The 19235-nt window shown below is 48.6% G+C and overlaps 1 protein-coding gene across 11 annotated transcripts in view; it reads right to left on the bottom strand.

The window, feature by feature from the left end:
- The window catches only part of LOC132384766 (histone deacetylase 7-like), a 47868-nt gene that overhangs the window by 2846 nt on the left and 25787 nt on the right, over nt 1–19235 (bottom strand). For 6 of the 11 annotated variants that reach the window (XM_059956231.1, XM_059956237.1, XM_059956229.1 and 3 more), the window contains exons 8-20: nt 18855–18990; nt 18285–18490; nt 16621–16807; nt 15696–15826; nt 15059–15179; nt 13458–13507; nt 11925–12032; nt 11665–11720; nt 10079–10166; nt 9357–9476; nt 8988–9085; nt 1602–1720; nt 589–722 (exon numbers count right to left, since the gene is read on the bottom strand). In XM_059956231.1, coding sequence (XP_059812214.1) covers nt 589–722; nt 1602–1720; nt 8988–9085; nt 9357–9476; nt 10079–10166; nt 11665–11720; nt 11925–12032; nt 13458–13507; nt 15059–15179; nt 15696–15826; nt 16621–16807; nt 18285–18490; nt 18855–18990 — 1554 coding nt within the window. The remainder of the gene's footprint in view (nt 1–588; nt 723–1601; nt 1721–8987; nt 9086–9356; nt 9477–10078; nt 10167–11664; nt 11721–11924; nt 12033–13457; nt 13508–15058; nt 15180–15695; nt 15827–16620; nt 16808–18284; nt 18491–18854; nt 18991–19235) is intronic. The other 5 variants (XM_059956234.1, XM_059956236.1, XM_059956235.1 and 2 more) reach the window with 4 other exon arrangements.

Raw genomic sequence — 19235 nt, 5'->3', positions numbered from 1 at the left:
TGGATATACTTATGGTGGAGGTTGATAGGTTCTTAACTAGCGAGGGCATCAAAAGGTTAGTGGATAAGGCACAAGAATGGGGTTGAGAAGGAAAATAAATTAGCCACAATCAAATGGCAGAACAGACTAAATGGGACAAATGGCCTTAATTTGCTCATGTCGTATGGTCTTTTATGTGGCACCTTATCACACACCTTTTGGAAATCAAAGTTTACAACTACTTCTGTCCAGATGTCTTAATAGTTCCTCCTTAATGATAGCTTCAAGCATTTTCCTAGCTACAGATGTTAAGCTAACTGGTCTACAGTAACCTGTCTTTTGCCTGCATCCTTTTCAATATTTATCTGTTTCTATAAAACCTGTTCTCATTCTCCTCCATCTGAGGTGACTCAATATCTCTTCATAGGTTAACCCCCTAATCTCTGGAATCAACCTAGCCCACTGTTCAAAGTACAAGTCCCACACTTTCCAAAATGCATTTCTGCCCCCCCCCCCCCATGCTTGTCTGTGTTGAAAGCCATTACCCTCTCCTTGCCCCACTTTCTGAACAGGTCAAGGTTCCCCTCAACCACAATCCACCCCTGTTACCTCCTTGCCCAGCAAAGCAGATACACAGGCCTCGGCTGCATCACAGATGGCGGTGAGACTGTGACCACCCTCCAAAGCCATGACGATTTTTCCACCAGCAAGGGACATCAGCTGCCTTGTGAGGTAACCAAAACCTGGAAGGAGGGAGGGAGGAAAGAGCATCAGTTCCCGTCTCCATATCCCTGGGTCAAACCCACACTGGGAACACCGAGCACAGTTCCCATCTCCCTATCCCTGGGTCAGACCCACACTGGGAGCACCGAGCACAGTTCCCGTCTCCCTATCCCTGGGTCAGACCCACACTGGGAGCACCGAGCACAGTTCCCGTCTCCCTATCCCCGGGTCAGACCCACACTGGGAGCACCGAGCACAGTTCCCGTCTCCCTATCCCCGGGTCAGTCCCGCACTGGGAGCACCGAGCACAGTTCCTGTCTCCCTATCCCCGGGTCAGACCCACACTGGGAGCACCGAGCACAGTTCCCATCTCCCTATCCCCGGTCAGTCCCACACCGGGAGCACCGAGCACAGTTCCCGTCTCCCTATCCCCGGGTCAGTCCCGCACTGGGAGCACTGAGCACAGTTCCCGTCTCCCTATCTCTAGGTCAGACCCGCACCAGGAGCACTGTGCACACTATTTGGTCTGCCTCTCCCTGGCTCAGACCCGCACCAGGAGCACTGTGCACACTATTTGGTCTGCCTCTCCCTGGCTCAGACCCACACCGGGAGCACTGTGCACAGTTTTTGGTCTCCGTGTCCCTGGGTCAGACTCACACCAGGAGCACCGTGCACAGTTCCTGTCACCCTATCCCTGGGTCAGACCCACACCAGAATTATCGTGCACAGTTCCCGTCACCCTATCCCTGGGTCAGACCCACACAGTATCACCGTGCACTGTTCCCGTCTCCCTATCCCTGGGCCAGACCCACACTGGGAGCACTGTCCCAACATCTGTCAATGGGGACAGCTGTCTGTCCTGGGATTGGGTTTGGGATATGGGGGAACATAAACCTTACATTTGGCTGACACGTTGTATCCTCCAAGTTGAGGGGGATGTCCCTCAACAGCATCGAATCCTGAGGAGACCAGGACCATATCTGGATCAAATTCCTTGGCAATTGGCATCACCACTGTCCTGTAGAGTAATAGGGGACAGAAATAAGCAAAGCAGCTCCCATTTCCTCCCTGTGTCCACACACCCAACAGGACAGATCCCTTTCTGTCTCAAAAGAATCCAGATCTAGGGGACAAAGTTTCAGAATAAAGGGGTGCCCATCTTGAGTATTAGGGTCACACTGGATGTTTTCAGCCTATTTTGTTCCATCCAAGCCAGTCCCATTTCCCCACGTTTGACCCATATCCCTCTAAACCCTTTCTATCCATGTACCTGTCCAAGTGCCTGTTAAATGTTGTTAATGTCCCTGCCTCTGGCAGCTCGTTCCATGTACAGACCACCCGCTGGGTGAAGACATTGCCCCTCGGGTCCCTATTACATCTTTCCCCTCTCACCTTAAACCTGTGACTTCTGGTTCTTGATTCACCAACCCTGGGAAAAAGACAGTGTGCATCCACCCTATCTATGCCCCTCAAGATTTTATTCAAAGTTGCACTTCAGTCTCCTACACTCCAAAGAATAAAGCCCCAACTTGCCCAACCCCTTTCAGTCCCTGGACTCCAGGCAACATCTTTGTAAATCTCCTCTGCACTCTTCACAGCTTAATGATATCTTTCCTGTAACAGGGCGATCAAATCTGACGACAATTCTCCCAGTGTGGCCCCACCAACTGCAGTACTCTGTGCCCTGACTGATGAAAGCCTTCTTTAACACCCTGTCTATCTGCGATGCCACTCAGTCAGCTGTGCATTTGTACCCCAAGGTTCCTCTGTTCTGCATTACTCCCCAGGGCCCTGCATTCACTGGGAAAGTCATTTGTCTTCCCAAAATTCAACACCTCACACTTTCTGAATCAAACTCCATTTGCCATTCCTCTGCCTATTTACTCAGGTGATTGAGATCCCCGATGACCATATTCACTGCTTACAACACTCTTTTAGTGACGTCTACAAACTTTCTAATCATGACTTGTACATTCTCATCCAAGACATTGGCGTAGGTTACAAACATCATAGTTTGCAATACCGACCTCTGATCGAGAAACAACTTGACAGTTCAAGTTCAAGTTTAATTGTCATTCAATCATACATGAATGCAGCCAAATGAAACAACGTTCCTCCAGGTCCAAGGTGTAAAATACATTACCAACAGCACACTGCATATAGCACATACAGTCATGATTTGAGAAAAACATACAGCCACAAAGAAAAAAATATATACCCCAAGTGCCTTGAGTGTCCAGCTTGTTCTTCCACTGAGTGAACACCAGAGGGCAGCACTGACATGAGGGGCCAGCCACAACCCAGAACAGATAGCTGTGCACCCACAGAGGCCTCTGCTCTCTCCCACAATACCTCAGTGTCTCCTCCCTTGGGCACCTGTCATCGACAACGTTGTGGCCTAGGCCACGTCCTTGCCAGAACCAAGTCAATGTAACTCCCCTGCGGTCGGTCTCGCCAATGAACCAGTGAATTGGACTTGTAGCGCTCTATATTACCAATGTCTAACAAGGTCTTGTGATAACAATAAAAAATGTCCAAGACAGTCACTCACACCTTTTTAGGCCCAAACACCATCCAACGGTACATAATGGGTCCAGGAGACTACACAACAGTAGTACACAGTAAGACCAGCTCCATTGCTATCGAGCAACACGTTGATGGGATAGTCCTGTAGTAATTGATGTCCTTAGTATCCAGCAGTGACTTGCAATTGTAAAAAAGACAAATAAATACAACCTTGATTGGACCCAGAGTGGCCACCACATTGAGTGTGCTGCCATCTCCAATGGGAATCATCAAATATTCCCACTTAGGACAGCTCCAGCTGAAATTCACAGTTACAGCCATTGGGACTTCAGTAAGCAACATCGATTTAAGACATTTAAACAACTTGATACTCAAAATTGGCAGACCCCGGACAGCAGATGCAGGTTGTGAATGCAGGCACAGAAAATAAGCTGGTCTACAGGTACAATTGAAATGCAGAGACTTTAGACCCCCACTCGTGACTATCCTGCTGATGAATGTACAGTTTCTGGAAAATAAAACTGAACACTGGAGCTTTTGGAAAGCATCAAGTTGGATAAGTCACTGGGACTGGACGAGATGTACCCCAGGCTACTGTGGGAAGTGAGGGAGGAGATTGCTGATGCTCTGGTGATGATCTTTGCATCATCAATGAGGACGGGAGAGGTTCTGGAGGATTGGAGGGTTGCGAATGTTGTTCCCTCATTCAAGAAAAGGAGTAGAGATAGCCCAGGAAATTATAGACCAGTGAGTCTTACTTCACTGGTTGGTAAGTTGATGGAGAAGATCCTGAGAGGCAGGATTTATGAACATTTGGAGAGGCATAATATTATTAGGAATAGTCAGTATGGCTTTGTCAAGGGCAGATTGTGTTTACGAGCCTGATTGAATTTTTTGAGGATGTGACTAAACACATTGATGAAGGAAGAGCAGTAGATGTAGTGTATATGGATTTCAGCAAGGCATTTGATAAGGCACCCCATGCAAGGCTCATTCAGAAAGTAAGGAGGCATAGGATCCAAGGAGATATTGCTTTATGGATCCAGAACTGGCTTGCCCACAGAAGGCAAAGAGTGGTTGTAGACGGGTCATATTCTGCATGGAGGTCGGTGACCTGTGGTGTGCCTCAGGGATCTGTTCTGGGACCCCTTCTCTTCGTGATTTTTATAAATGCCCTGGATGAGGAAGTGGGGGGATGGGTTAGTAAATTTGCTGATGACACAAAGGTTGGGGGTGTTGTGGATAGTGTGGAGGGCTGTCAGTGGTTACAGCGGGACATTGATAGGATGCAAAACTGGGCTGAGAAGTGGCAGATGGAGTTCAACCCAGCTAAGTGTGAGGTAGTTAATTTTGGTAGGTCAAATATGATGGCAGAATATCGTATTAATGGTAAGACTCTTGGCAGTATGGAGGATCAGAGGGATCTTGGGAGTCCGTGTCCATAGGACACTCAAAGCAGCCGCGCAGGTTGACTCTGTGGTTAAGAAGGCATACGGTGTATTGGCCTTCATCAATTATGGGGTTGAGTTTAGGAGCTGAGAGGTAATGTTGCAGCTATATAGGACCCTGGTCAGACCCCACTTGGAGCACTGTGCTCAGTTCTGGTCGCCTTGCTACAGGAAGGATGTGGAAACTATAGAAAGGGTGCAGAGGAGATTAACAAGAATGTTGCCTGGATTGGGGAGTCATGCCTTATGAGAATAGGCTGAGTGAACTCGGCCTTTTATCCTTGGAGCGATGGAGGATGAGAGGTGACCTGATAGAGGTGTATAAGATGATGAGAGGCATTGATCGTGTGGATAGCCTGAGGCTTTTTCCCAGGGCTGAAATGGCTAGCATGAGAGGGCACAGTTTTAAGGTGCTTGGAAGTAGGTACAGAGGAGATGTCAGGGGCAAGTTTTTTTTTTACTCAGAGTGGTGAGTGCGTGGAATGGGCTGCCGACGACGGTGGTGGAGGCAGATACAATAGGATCTTTTAAGAGTCTCCTGGATAGGTACATGGAGCTTAGAAAAATAGAGGGCTATGGGTAACCCTAGGTAATTTTTAAGGTAAGTACACATTCGGCACAGCATTGTGGGCCGAAGGGCCTGTATTGTGCTGTAGGTTTTCTATGTTTCTAAGTCTCTCAACAACTATAGAAGTTGTGGTAAGATGAGGGTTAAGGACAACATCCAGGTTGGTAGTCAAACCCAGACAAGGGAGACCTTTGAAGTGAGACCACCAGTGCCAACCTTGACCATTGCAAACAAACAAGTGTGAATAGCTGTCACAGTGTGTAGTCAGCCTAGAAGAACATAACTTTCAGTTACACAGTCGGGGGTGACGGAGAGACACAAGACAGGAATAACGGAAGGATGTGAAATACACCCAACAAATGAAGGAACAATTGCCTTTACTAACTTCAAAGTGTCAGCTTGAAGTTTTGATTGACTTTTAACATCTCAAAGTTCAAAGTAAATTTATTATCAAAGTACATATGTCACCATATACAATCCTGAGATTCATTTTCTTAGGGCATACTCAATAAATCCATAAAATAACCACAACAGAGTCAATGAAAGACCACACCAACTTGGGCATTCAACAGAAGACAACAAACTGTACAAATACAAAAAGAAAAAAGTTATAATAATAAATAAATATCAAGAACATCTCTATTGTGAATGGTGCTTGATCTTGTAAATAAGGAATTCAAACATATACAATTTACCAGATGGTCAATATCTGTAACTCATAAAAACAATTCTGTATAAAAATAGCAGTTTTCTGTCTTGGTTTCAGAACAGCTTGGCTGACAGGGACCATGCTGTTGTCCTTGTGCACAAGTAAAATAAAAACATGTTTGAGTCATAAGAAGGTGTGTGTTGTAGGCCCAGTTATTTTAGTTATTATCGCTGACAGCAGTTAGTTGGAGGTTCACCGAGACTAGCCCTCGACTTTGTTAAGTTCAGCTCTGGTTGCTCATCAGTCCTAAATTCTAGGCTGCACCTATCTGAGCGAGCGACTGTGTCTGCTAATGGAACATAAATTTCCTCCTGTGCAGAGTAGTCAAGGTATGCCAACAAGTTAGTCACCGACAGGAAAGCTGCAGTGTTAATAAAATGGTTGCCATGGTCCAGGTTGGAAGCTGCACCGAGTTACTGTGGTCTGGGTCGTGTCCCACATGAGACACAGGAAAATTTGGTAAGTCTGTGGTTAAAAAAAGGAATTCTGGAGTGTGTGTGTGCGTGTGTGCGCGTGTGTGTGTGCACACGCGCGTGCGCGAATGGTGGCGTGAAAGTCCCCTCCATCACCTCTAAAGCACTCCGTTAGCATGCTTGTATGTACCAGAAACATCAAGTCTATTTGAGAAGTATGTTGTATGTCTGGAAATGGAATGAGCGAGTGCCTGCAGATGTGTTGTCAGAACAGAAAATATGAGAAGACTGTCGGGTGGCCTGTGTTTTTTCAATGTAGATGTGAAATGCAAAAACCGTTAGATGAATCCTGTAAAAAAGCTAAGAATGTGAGCAAAAGTTAAAGGAAAAGACACTGAAAGAACAAAGTATAAAAGTACCTCAGTGTTTGAAATGAAACAATTAGCACCAGAGTCTGAAAATGAACTAGACACTGTACCCCTGCCTTCCCCAAGCACTGTTTCATCTGCCTACTGTCTCTCGACATGCCACTGTGTGGGGCTCACAATGAAGTACGATGGAGGCCGAGTGTTCCTGGATCGTTAGCGTTCCTCTTCTGGGAACCTGCCAGACTGGCTCGTGAAAGCGTTAACCTGGCTTCAGCACTGCCAGAGAAATTGGCTAATGATACAAAATTAGCACTGCATGATTCGAGCATATAATGTCTTTACTAACTTCAAAGTGTCAGCGGTTGTCAGCGTAAAGGATGGGCTTTTAGCATCTCTTTTGCGAATGGCAATTGATCTTATAAGTGAGGAATTCAAACATGCACAATTTTCCAAATGGTCAATATCTTTAACTGATAAACCAATCCTGGCTTCAGAATAGTTTGGGTGACCGGAGCCACGTTGTTCTTTTTGTGCATAGGTAAAATAAAATATGTTTGACTTGCAAGAGTACATGTGTTCTGGGCCCAGTTATTTTAGTTATTATCAGCGATGACACAACTACCACAGTGGAACCAGAAGAGCCAAAACACTTGACCACTGTTACACCACCATCAAGAACGCTTACCATGCCATCCCAAACTCACACTTTGCAAAGTCCAATCACCTGGCTGTACTCCTCCTGGTTTATAGGCCAGGGGTCACCAACCTTTTTTGCACCGTGGACCGGTTTAATATTGACAATATTCTTGTGGAAGGGTAAGTCGAGGGAACATACACCAGTCCTCATTGGGGGATCAGCAGTGGAAAGGGTGAGCAGTTTCAAGCTCCTCGATGTCAACATCTGAGGATCTATCCTGGGCCCAACATATTGATGCAATTACAAAGAAGACATGACAGTGGCTATATTTCATCATGAATTTGAGGAAACTTGGTATGTTACCAAAGAATTTTGCAAATCTCTACAGATGTACTATGGAAAGCATTCTAACTGGTTGAATCACCGTCTGGTATGGAGAGATCACTGCACAGGATCAGAAAAAGCTGCAGAAAGTAGTAAACTCAGTCAGCTCCAACATAGGCACTAGCCTCCCCAGTATTGAGGACACCTTCAAAAGGTGATGCCCCAAAAAAGGTGGCATCCATCATTAAGGACCCTGATCACCCTGGACATGCCCTCTTCTCATTGTTACCATCAAGGAGGTACAGCAGCCTGAAGGCACATACTCAATGTTTCAGGAACAGCTTCCTCCCCTCTGCCATCACATTTCTGAATGGATATTGAACATCAATTCACTATTTCCACCTTTGCACTACTTATTTAATTTTGTAATATATACTACTTATTGTAATTTATATTTTTAATTTAAATTATGTATAGCACTGTACTGCTACCGCAAAACAACAAAATTCATAACGTATGCCAGTTACTCTAAACCTGATCCTGATTCTGAGTACCTCTGCTTCCTCAGGAGCCTAAAGAAATTCAACATCCCCGTGGACCTTGACCGATTTTAACTGATACACCACAGAAAGTATCCTATCCAGATGCATCATGGCTTTGGTAAGGCAACTGCTCTGCCCGTTGTGGACACGGCTCAGCATATCACAGAAACCAGCCTCTGTCTACACTTCTCACTGCCACAGTAAAGCAGCCAGCAGAATCAAAGACCCCACCCGCCCTGGACTTACCCTCTTCTCCTACCTCCCATCGGGCAAAAGGTACAAAAGCCTGAAAGCACATATCATCAGGCTCAAGACAGCTTCTAACCCCGCTGCTATCAGACTATTAAATGGTTCCTTAGTACCTTAAATTACGCTCTTGACCTCACAATCTTATTGCTTTATGATCTTGCATCCCTTTGTCTCTCTGTGCTTTATTCTGTATCCTGTTATTGTTTTATCTTGTTCTACCTCGATACACTGTAATGATCTGATCTGTAGGAACAGTGTGCAAGACAAGCTTTTCACTGTATCTCAGTACGGGTGATAGTAATAAACCAATTCCAATTCCAGCTTTCCCTGAAAACAAAACTTCCTCCAGGTTACCCAACAGAGCCCAGCCGTTATAGGGACTTGGCTCCTTTTCAACCTTCCAGTCACACACCACATCATGTATTCTCTCCACGAGTTTTCCATGGACCCCATTGCCAGTTCTGCCCTGCATGCCGGGCGCGTGAAATGGGGATCACTCACCTGAAGGCAGCGAGATACTCGGCATCACCAATGGGAGGGTCCAGACTCTTGGTCCAAGCAATGTTCACATTAAAGCCCGCACCGGGCCCACTGCCAACCTGTGCGGGAATGAGGGCAGTTCTTTACCAAGGGGCAGTTGTAAAAGGGGTTAAAACCCATAGGGGACAACAGAAGTGAAACCACCTCCACATGATCCCAAACACCCTCCTGGGGTCAGGCACAGAGTGAAGCTCCTCCCACACCATCCCATCACACACTTGAAGAGACCGTGGAGATACCAAGAGTCCCAACTTTGACCACGTTACCCAATGGGAGCACTGCTTGGGATCTCCCTGTACCTACACGGTGCATCAACCTGGCTGACCTCACCTCATCCGATGCCCCACTTCCTGGGAAGAAGTTACCATCATCATGGCGATGGAGGGAGATGTAGAGGACACTGGGATCTGTGTAGAAGACCTGTTGAGTTCCATTTCCATGATGGACATCCTGGGAAGCAAAGAAAGATCCCATCACCTATCACATCCTAATTGGCTAAGTTAACCCTGCTGGCCACCCCCATGCGCATCTCCCAGTACGCTGATTGTGCACAGAAAGATACCAAAAGAGATATAGGATTCAAGCTCAACGACTGTAGGTGGCGCAGGTAGACAATAAGGTACAAGGGCCATGACAAGGTAGGTTGTGGGGTCAAGAGTCCATCTTTTTGTACTAGGTGACTGTTCGAGTCTGATAACAGCAGGTAGAAGTTGTCCTTAAGCCTGGTAACATGTGCTTTCAAGTTTTTGTATCTTCTGCCCGATGGGAGGGGGCAGGAGCGAGAAGGTCTGGAGTGGGTGGGGTCTTCGATTATGTTGCCTGTTTTACTGAGGCAGTGAGAAGTGTAGACAGAGTGCATGGACGGGAGGCTGGTTTCTGTGATGTGTTGAGCCGTGTCCTCAACTCTCCGCAGTCATGGGCAGAGCAGTTGCTGGACCAAGCCGTGATGCACCCAAAAGGATGCTTTCTGTGGTGCATGGTGGAGACGGTGGGGCGAAAAGGAAGGGGTGAGGTCCAACCACAGCGAAGCTGATGCGACCTAAATTACTTACCCAGTCTACGATGAGAATCTTGTGCATGTTCATCTTCAGCTGGAGCTGTTTGGCAGCAATGGCTACTGAATTAAAGAAACAGAAACCCCTGTGGGACATAGAAGTGAGGTCAGTGAGACATCCTCAAAATTCACATGTCCCACCTCCACCTCCCTGTAGACAACTTCAGGAAACTGCAGAAAGCGAATTTCACAGTGAGGACATGTAAACTTTCACAGTGAACAGTGGGGCCCAGGGGAAGCTAGATAACAGAGGGTGCTGGAGGTACAGGTAGACAGAGAGACCGGTAAATGAGAGGGGAGTGTTGTAGAACAGAGAATCATAATCAAGCTCATTATCACTGATATGCAGCATGAAATTGATTGTTTTTGCAGCAGCAGTACAGTGCAATACATAAACTGCTATACATTATGATAAGAAATATGGAAAAATGAATATTGCAAAAGAGAGCAAGATAGTGACAGTAGTGTTCACAGGTTCATGGACCAGTCAGAAATCTGGTGGCAGAGGTGAATATGTTCTTCCTAAAACATCAAAGCTGAGTGTTCAGGCTCATGAGAAGGCCACATGGACTGGATGGTCAGGGTCCTTAATGATAGACAATGCTTCAGACATTGTCTTTTGAATATGCCCTTAATAGTGGGGAGATTAGTGCCGATAATGGAGCTGGCTGAGTCTATAACCTACTGCAGCCTTTTCTGATCGTGTCCATTGGTGCCTTGGCTACAGCTAAATGGTTCATTGAAGGTGGTGTGACAGGTAGACAGGGTGGTGGAGAAGGCATTTGGCATGTTGGCCTTTATTAGTCATGGTACTGAGTACAGGAGTTGGGACGCAATGTTACAGTGGTGTAAGATGTTGGTGAGGTCACACCTGGGGTATTGTGTTCAGTTTTGGTTGTCCTGCTAAAGGCAAAATGCCATTAAATTGCAAAGAGAACAGAGGTTTAGAAGGATGTGGCCAGGATAGGACTTTACTGAAATTGGAATTGGTTTATTCCTGTCACATGTACTGAGATACAGTGAAAAACTTGTCTTGCACATTGTTCATACAGATCAGATCATTACACAGTGTATTGAGGTAGAACAAGGTAAAACAATAACAGAATGCAGAATAAAGTGTCACAGTCACAGAAAAAGTGCAGTGCAGGCAGACAAATAGAGTTGAAGGGCCAGAATGAGGAGATTAGGAGTTCCATGTTATCATGTGAGGGAGCTATTTAATGGTCTGATAACAGTGGGATAGAAGGTGTCCTTGAGCCTGGAGGTACGTGCTTGGAGGTTTTGTATCTTCTGCCCAATGGCCACAGGAAGATGATAGAATGTTGGGTCTTTGATCATGTTGGCAGCATTACCAAGGCAGGATAAGCGTGGACCAACCAACTGTGATGCTTGGCACCTTTCTGTGGTACTGCACTCATATTTCTCATGACCAGGTACACCGTGAGCTTCAGATGCGCAGGGCATTTCATTGCACCTTGGTGTTTGTAAGGGTGACAGACAGTGGGAGAAAGAGATAGGGGTAGGGAGAGACAGGGTGAGAAAAAGAATGAATTAACCCCTATCTCCAAGTCAAGGTAAACTCACATGGCGGCTGACTGTTCAGCGTGATGTCCTGGAGGTCGGACAACAGCAAACCCGTTCTGGAAGGGGAAAGGTGAGGTTAGGGGAGCACCGGAGCACAAAATACACAACCTGGGTCGGAACAGTCCCATCCCTTCCCGCTTCCACCCTCCGCACTTCCAAAATGATCCACCCTTCCCCACTTACTCCCACCGTCTGCACTCCCAATGGGATCAATCCCTTCCCATTCACTCCCATGGAACTGGAACATCGACGTGTGTTACCTGGAGATCTCCCCTCGCCACTCTGAGAGCCAGCTCGATGACACATCCCACCGCCATTCTGGCAGCATTTGATGAGTGTGCCTCATTCCACACGCTGTCCCTGTCTACCTGGGAGTGGTCAACATGACAGAGTTTACAACATGGACTCAGCTCCTTGTAGAACACAGAAAACTACAGCAAAGGAAAAGGTACTTCGTCCCACAATACCTGTACTGACCACTGTGCCAAATTAAGCCAATCCCTTCTGTCTACTCAATGTCCCTATCCCATCAGGGAGAAGGTACAGAGCCTGAAGACACAGATTCTACATTTTAGGAACAGCTTCTTCCCCTCCACCATCAGATTTCTGAACAGAATGAACCCATGAACACTGATTCAATATTCTTCTTCTTGCATGATTTAAGTTTGCAATTTATAGTGATATGTCCTTGCACTGTACTGCTCCCACAAAACAGCAAACATCCCATCATATGTCTGATGATAAAACCTGATTCTGAAATAAAAAATTATTAAAACAAAATAAGGAATAGTGAGGTAGTGTTCATGGGTTTGAGAACATCATGATATGCTGGAATAATTAAATGAAGTATTTAACACCAAACTCAACCAATCCCTTATGTCTACATCCCTCCATTCCCTGCATATCAATGTGTCTATCTAAGAGCCTTTTAAATGCCTCTTATTATACCTACCTCCACCACCACCCCAGATGGCACATTCCAGACACCAGATTCTGTGTAAAAAAAAAAAATGCCCCTCACATCTCCTTTAAACTTGCCCCCTCTCACCTTAATGCATTCTCCTGTTATTAGACATTTCAGCCCTGGACGTATAAGGATACCAACCGTCTACTCAATCGATGCCTCTCATAATTTTATAAACCTCGATCAGGCCTCCTCTCAAGCCTCTGCTGCTCCAGAGAAAACACCCATTTGTCCAACCTCTCCTTATAGCTCATGCCCTCTAATCCAGGCAGCATCCTGGCAAATCTCCTCTGCTCCCTCTCCAAAGCCTCCACACCCTTCCTGTAATAGGGTGACCAGAATTGCACACAATACTAATGTCTTATACAGTTGCAACATGACTTCCCAATTTGTGAACTCAGTGCTGAAGGCAAACATACCATATGCCTTCTTTAACACCGTCTCTACTTGGGTCAGCTTGGACCCAAATCCCTCAGTCCCTCTGATGCTAACCACTACCGACAAGGCCGACATCTCCACATCTTTTACTTGTGAACCTCAGGACAAAGAGGAGGTAAATACAACATAAACAGGGAGGGGTGTAGCGAGTCACACAGATGGGGATGGGTGTAGGGGAGGGAGGGGGTCACAGAGATGGGGAGGGGTGTGGGAGAGGGAAGGGGGTCACAGATGGGGACGGGTGTAGGGGAGGGAGTAGGTCACAGATGGGGAGTGATGTAGGAGAGGGAAGGAGGTCACAGATGGAGAGGTGTTGGGCCAACATCGAGGCAGGCAGGAATAGATGGGCAGATGGGTCTCAGTATCCCAAAACTCTGAGTGATATACTTACTCCGAAACCGCCACATGGTAACATCATTAGAGTTGGCTGTGAGCGTATTCCTGGAGGACAGAGAGAAAGATGAAGAGAGTGGAGAGAAAGATTTGGCATGTCATTACAGACTCTGACCAACTCCTACAGCTGTACAGTGGAGAGCATTCTGACTGGGTGCATCACCGTCTGGTGTGGAGTCTCCAGTGCAGAGGATCGCAAGAGACTGCAGAGGGTTGTAGACTCAGTCAGCTCCATCACAGGCACAAACCTCCCCAACATTGAGGACAATTTAAAGAGGCAGTGCCTTAAGAAGCAGGTGCCCATCCTCATAGACCTTCACCATTTCGGCTATGCCCCCTTCTGGACGCCGGAGGTACAGTGCCTCAAGAAGGTACAGGAGCCTTAAAGACCCACACCTCAAGGTTCAACAAGCTTCTTCCCCACTGCCACCAAGTTCTTGAGCCCACGTGAAAATCCCAAACACTACAGTGAAATTGATTTCCTTGAACTTGTATTGCTGTTGTTATATTTAGAGATACAACAAACCCACGCCAACCAATTACACCCATGTCACCAAATAACTGACTAACCTGCATGTCTTGAAAATATGGGAGGAAACCGGAGCACGAGGAGGAAGCCCACAGAGTCCCAAGGAAAAAATAAAAACTTCTTAAAGGCAGCGATAGGAGTTGAAACCGGGCTGATAATGCTATAACAGTTACGCTAACTGCTGCGCTACTGTATCGCCCGAAAGTGTTATCTTTAGTCTTTTCTTTAGTTTTTGACAATTTAATTTTATGTAATTTATGTTTGTAATGTACTGTGCTGTTTATGCGACCACAATGATGAACATAATCATGAACTCCCCCGGGCAAGTGGGGAGTATTCCATCACACTCCTGACCTGTAGACAGTGGAGAGGTAATGTGGTGGATGTGGAATACATGGACTAACCTCACCCGGGCAAGTGGGGAGTGTTCCATCAAACTCCTGACCTGTAGATGGTGGAGAGGTAATGTGGTGGATGTGGAGTACATGGACTAACCTCACCCGGGCAAGTGGGGAGTGTTCCATCACACTCCTGACCTGTAGATGGTGGAGAGGTAATGTAGTGGATGTGGAGTACATGGACTAACTCCACCCAGGCAAGTGGGGAGTGTTCCATCACACACCTGACCTGTAGATGGTGGAGAGGTAATGTGGTGGATGTGGAGTACATGGACTAAATCCACCCGGGCAAGTGGGGAGTGTTCCATCACACTCCTGACCTGTAGACAGTGGAGAGGTACTGTGGCGGATGTGGAGTGTATGGACTAACTCCACCCGGGCAAGTGGGGAGTGTTCCATCACACTCCTGACCTGTGGATGGTGGAGAGGTAATGTGGTGGATGTGGAGTACATGGACTAACTCCACCCAGGCAAGTGGACAGTGTTCCATCACACTCCTGACCTATAGATGGTGGAGAGGTAATGTGGTAGGAGAGGTCATTCACACTCCCCTCCCAATTTTTGTATCTGCCCTCCTATACCCCCTCTACCAATGCCAAACCAGCACATCCACCCTCTCTACTTTGCTGCCCAACTGAGTATGAGGCAGCATCTGCCAGAGACAGTGGTTACCCATAAATTTCCTGTGGTCCTCCTTCAGCCGACTGAGGGGGCTGGTTCCAAATGCGAATACATGGGTCTCTGTGTGGACCGTCTGCAGCTCCTCCAGAGTGGCCTTCCTTCCTCGGACCACCTGTCCCAGGAAGGGCAGAGCATGGGCGGGAAGGGTGGGGGGGTTTGAGTGGGTCATGTGGAGAGATGGAGTGAAGGGAAGGAGAGTGAGAGGGTCGACAGGTGGGAGGAAAGGAGAGCAGTGGTTAGGAATATCTCAAACTTTCCTTCTCTATTCCAAATGCACACTGACTCTCCCCAGCCCCATCCTCTCCCACCCTTACTCCCTCCTTCACCCTCCCTTGTCCCACCCCCACTCCCCCTTCCCACCAGTGCCTCATCCTGTTCCTCCCTCACTCGCTCGTTCCCTCAACTCACACCCAACTTCCTCCCCTCGTTCCCCTTTGTCATCTCTTCCTTTGCTCTCTCCTTGTTCCCTCTCTCCCTCCCCCTCACCTCCCTCCCTCTCTCCTCCTCTTCCCTCCTCTCTCTCCCTCATTACCCTTCCTCCCATTCCCTTCCCTCCCTCATTCCCCTCTCCTCTGCCTTACCTGTCTCCTTCCCCTCAACTTCCTCCCCTCTCCTCACCCTTCCCTACCTGACACTGGCTTCTCAGGCCAGTCTCCTGGAGTCGGGACCAGATGCTCTGGATCCGGCCGGGATGTTCTGGATGCTGCCCCCCACCGCATGGACACTGGTGTTTCAGCATCAGGGGCTCATACACCAGGCCTGGGAGTTGGGAGAAGTTGGGGGGATTATAAGGTTAGTGTCACCCTGTACACCTCTTGATCCACCTGTCCCTCCTTCCTTCTGTCTCTTCATCCCTCTGTCCCAGACTGTTCTCCCTTCTCTCCTTTCAACTGGTTCCGTGACTCCCCCTCCTTTTCTCCCACTTTCCCTCCTCCTCCCTTCCCCACTCTCCTCTCACCCTCCTTATTTCCCACCTCTCTCATCCCCTTCCACAGCATAATCTCTCTCCATCTCTTCACTCACTTTCCATTTTCACCTCCAACTTACTTCTTCTCTTCCCTCCCACAACTGAACCCCTCACTCATTTGCTTCCTCTACTCCTCTTCCTTGCCATCCTTTCCCTCTTCCTCCTCCTCCCTTCCCACACCCAATCTTCCTCCATCTCATTGGTCTCCTTCCAAATTTTCCTCCATCTCCTCTGCCTCACTCTTACCCCTCCCTTATTACCACTTCTCCTGCTCTTTCTTCATCCCTTACCCTTCTCTTACTCTGCATTCCTACTGCACTTCCCCTCTTCCTCCCTCCCTCACTGCCACCTACCTTGATACCTCCCTCCTCTTCTTCATCCTCTGAGCCTCCCACCAACACTTTCTCCCCATCTCTGCCCCTCCACTTCCTTCCCTCACTACTTCCTCTCCTGGCCTTACCTTGACCCTTATCCCTCCCTCCTCCTTCACACTTTCCTTCCCCTCCTCCATTTCCTCCCTAGCTATCTCCCTCCAAGCCTTCTTCCCCCACCCTTTTCCCTTACATTCCTCCTTCAATTCCCTCACCTGTGCTACAAGTAGACTGTGCCACGGCTTCAGGGGTAGGAGTAGGGGTAGGTATTGAGGTTGAGGCGGGTGAAGATTGAGCTCTGGAAAGTGGTCTGTGCCCCACAACTGGGCATCTGAAGCCCAGGCTTTCCGCCTGCATCCCAATAGAATCCAAAGTTCGAGACTGATCACGGAGAAGAAGGCGCTACAGAACAGGAAACAACACATTCTCATTCTGATAAACAAGGTGAAATGAGTTCACATAACAAAGAGGAGGGAGCTTAGCTCTATGTCTGACCCTAGGAATGTCTGATGGGACAGTATGGAGGGAGATTCACTCTGTGTCTCACACTGGGAGTGTGTGATGGGACGGTGTGGAGGGAGATTCACTCTGTGTCTGACCCTGGGAGTGTGTGATGGGACGGTGTGGAGGGAGATTCACTCTGTGTCTGACCCTGGGAGAGTGTGATGGGATGGTGTGGAGGGAGATTCACTCTGTGTCTCACACTGGGAGTGTGTGATGGGACAGTGTGGAGGGAGATTCACTCTGTGTCTGACCCTGGGAGTGTGTGATGGGACGGTGTGGAGGGAGATTCTCTCTGTGTCTGACCCTGGGAGAATGTGATGGGACGGTGTGGAGGGAGATTCACTCTTTGTCTGACCCCGGGAATGTGTGATGGGACAGTGTGGAGGGAGATTCACTCTGTGTCTGACCCTGGGCGTGAGTGATGGGACGGTGTGGAGGGAGATTCACTCTGTGTCTGACCCTGGGAGTGTGTGATGGGACGGTGTGGAGGGAGATTCTCTCTGTGTCTGACCCTGGGAGAGTGTGATGGGACGGTGTGGAGGGAGATTCACTCTTTGTCTGACCCCGGGAATGTGTGATGGGACGGTGTGGAGGGAGATTCACTCTGTGTCTGACACTGGGAGTGTGAAATGGGACAGTGTGGAGGGAGATTCACTCTGTGTCTGACACTGGGAGTGTGAAATGGGACAGTGTGGAGGGAGATTCACTCAGTGTCTTTGACCTGGGGTTTGACTCTTAGCTTCCGTCTCGCCTCCCACTCCATGCTGTCTGTCCCCAGGCTGCAGCTGTGTTTTCTCATCAGCTAAGGGCAGGAGTTCGGGGGGGGTGGAGGTGGTGGTGTGAGTGGGGTATTGGAATTGGTTTATTATTGTCACATGTTCCGAGATACAATGAAAACATGCCTTGCACACTGTTCATTCAGATCAGATCATTGCACAGTGTATCGAGGTAGAACAAGGTAAAACAATAACAGAATGCAGAATGGGTCTTTGATTATTCTGTCTGCTTCACTGAGACAGTGAGAAGTGTAGACAGAGTCCATGGGGGGGGGGGGGGGGAGGCTGGTTTCCTAATGTGCTGAGCCCTGTCCACAACTCTCCCCGGTTTCTACCGGTCACAAGCAGAGTGGTTGTCACACCAAACCGTTGTGCATCCAGACAGGATGCTTTCTAAGGTGCATCAATAAAAAGTGGTGAGGGTCAATGGGGATGTGTTGAATTTCTTTGCCCTCCTGAGGAATTAGAGACATTGGTGAGCTTCTTGGCTGTGATGCCTACGTGGTTGGACCAGGATGGGCAGTTGGTGATGTTCAATCCTAGGAACTCGAAGCTCTCCACCCCCCGAGCATCACCGGTCACCTGTTGCGCTCACTCACCTGGCTCAGTTGAGTGTGCTCCCTCAGCCGCTGCAGGAACTGCCGGTGCTGCCTCTGTTGGTGCAGCTGCTGCTGAGCAGCCCTAGGGTCCCGGGGCAGGGGGGCAGACTGTGTCCGTCCCAGCGGCCGGTGAGTCCGGGGTTGGCCGTGGACCAACGGCGCCATGCTTGGCATCACCCCGTAGGGGGGAGGCAGCCCCGCTACTGCTGCGGGGCCAGGAGGGGAAGAGGGTTAGCGCAGTGTTCATGCTGGGGACTTCATCAGATATACACACCCCGGCCCTGAGAATTCCTGCTCCTCCCTTTCTGATCCCTCAACCCCTCCACTACCCCACCAGTTCACTTCCTTCGCTTTGCCCTCCACTCTCCCCCAAGCCCTCCCTTCTTCCCCCTCCTTCACCCCCATGTGAACACCTTCTCCCCCAACCCCACCTTAACCCCCATCTCTGTAACCCCTTCCCCCACCCCTCTGCTCCCCTTCCCTACCCCAATATCTCCACTTTCCTCCACACACCCTTCTCCCCTCCCATCACCACACCCACCAACCCCTCTGCCACCCCTCCCCACTCACCAGACAGCAAAACACGGTGGGTGAGAGCCGACTCCAGGAAGGGGAGACGGTGCAGGTGGAACGGGTGGAAGGGGACAGGGGTGACCGGACTCGGGAACCCCAGCAACTTTGCCCCCTCAGTCTGACCAACCGGCTTCTTGGGGGTTGGGGGGGGGAGGAGAGGTGTGAGAGAACGAGGGGAGAGGGAGGAGGAGAGTTGGGAGAGAGAAGGGTAGGGGAATAGGGAGACAAAAGATGGGAGGTGAATGCTCGTTTCCAAACAGCACAACAGATACACTCCCATATTCAACCCCCCACCCCCTTCCCACTGGGAGGGTGTTTCCCCAAAACTGAGGGGATTCATCCCAGAAACTCCAGGATCTGATCCCCTGAAGCTGAGGA

This window comes from Hypanus sabinus, chromosome X1, assembly GCF_030144855.1.
Source record: "Hypanus sabinus isolate sHypSab1 chromosome X1, sHypSab1.hap1, whole genome shotgun sequence".
Taxonomy (NCBI): Eukaryota; Metazoa; Chordata; class Chondrichthyes; order Myliobatiformes; family Dasyatidae; genus Hypanus; species Hypanus sabinus.
This window is presented reverse-complemented; position numbering and strand designations above follow the sequence as displayed.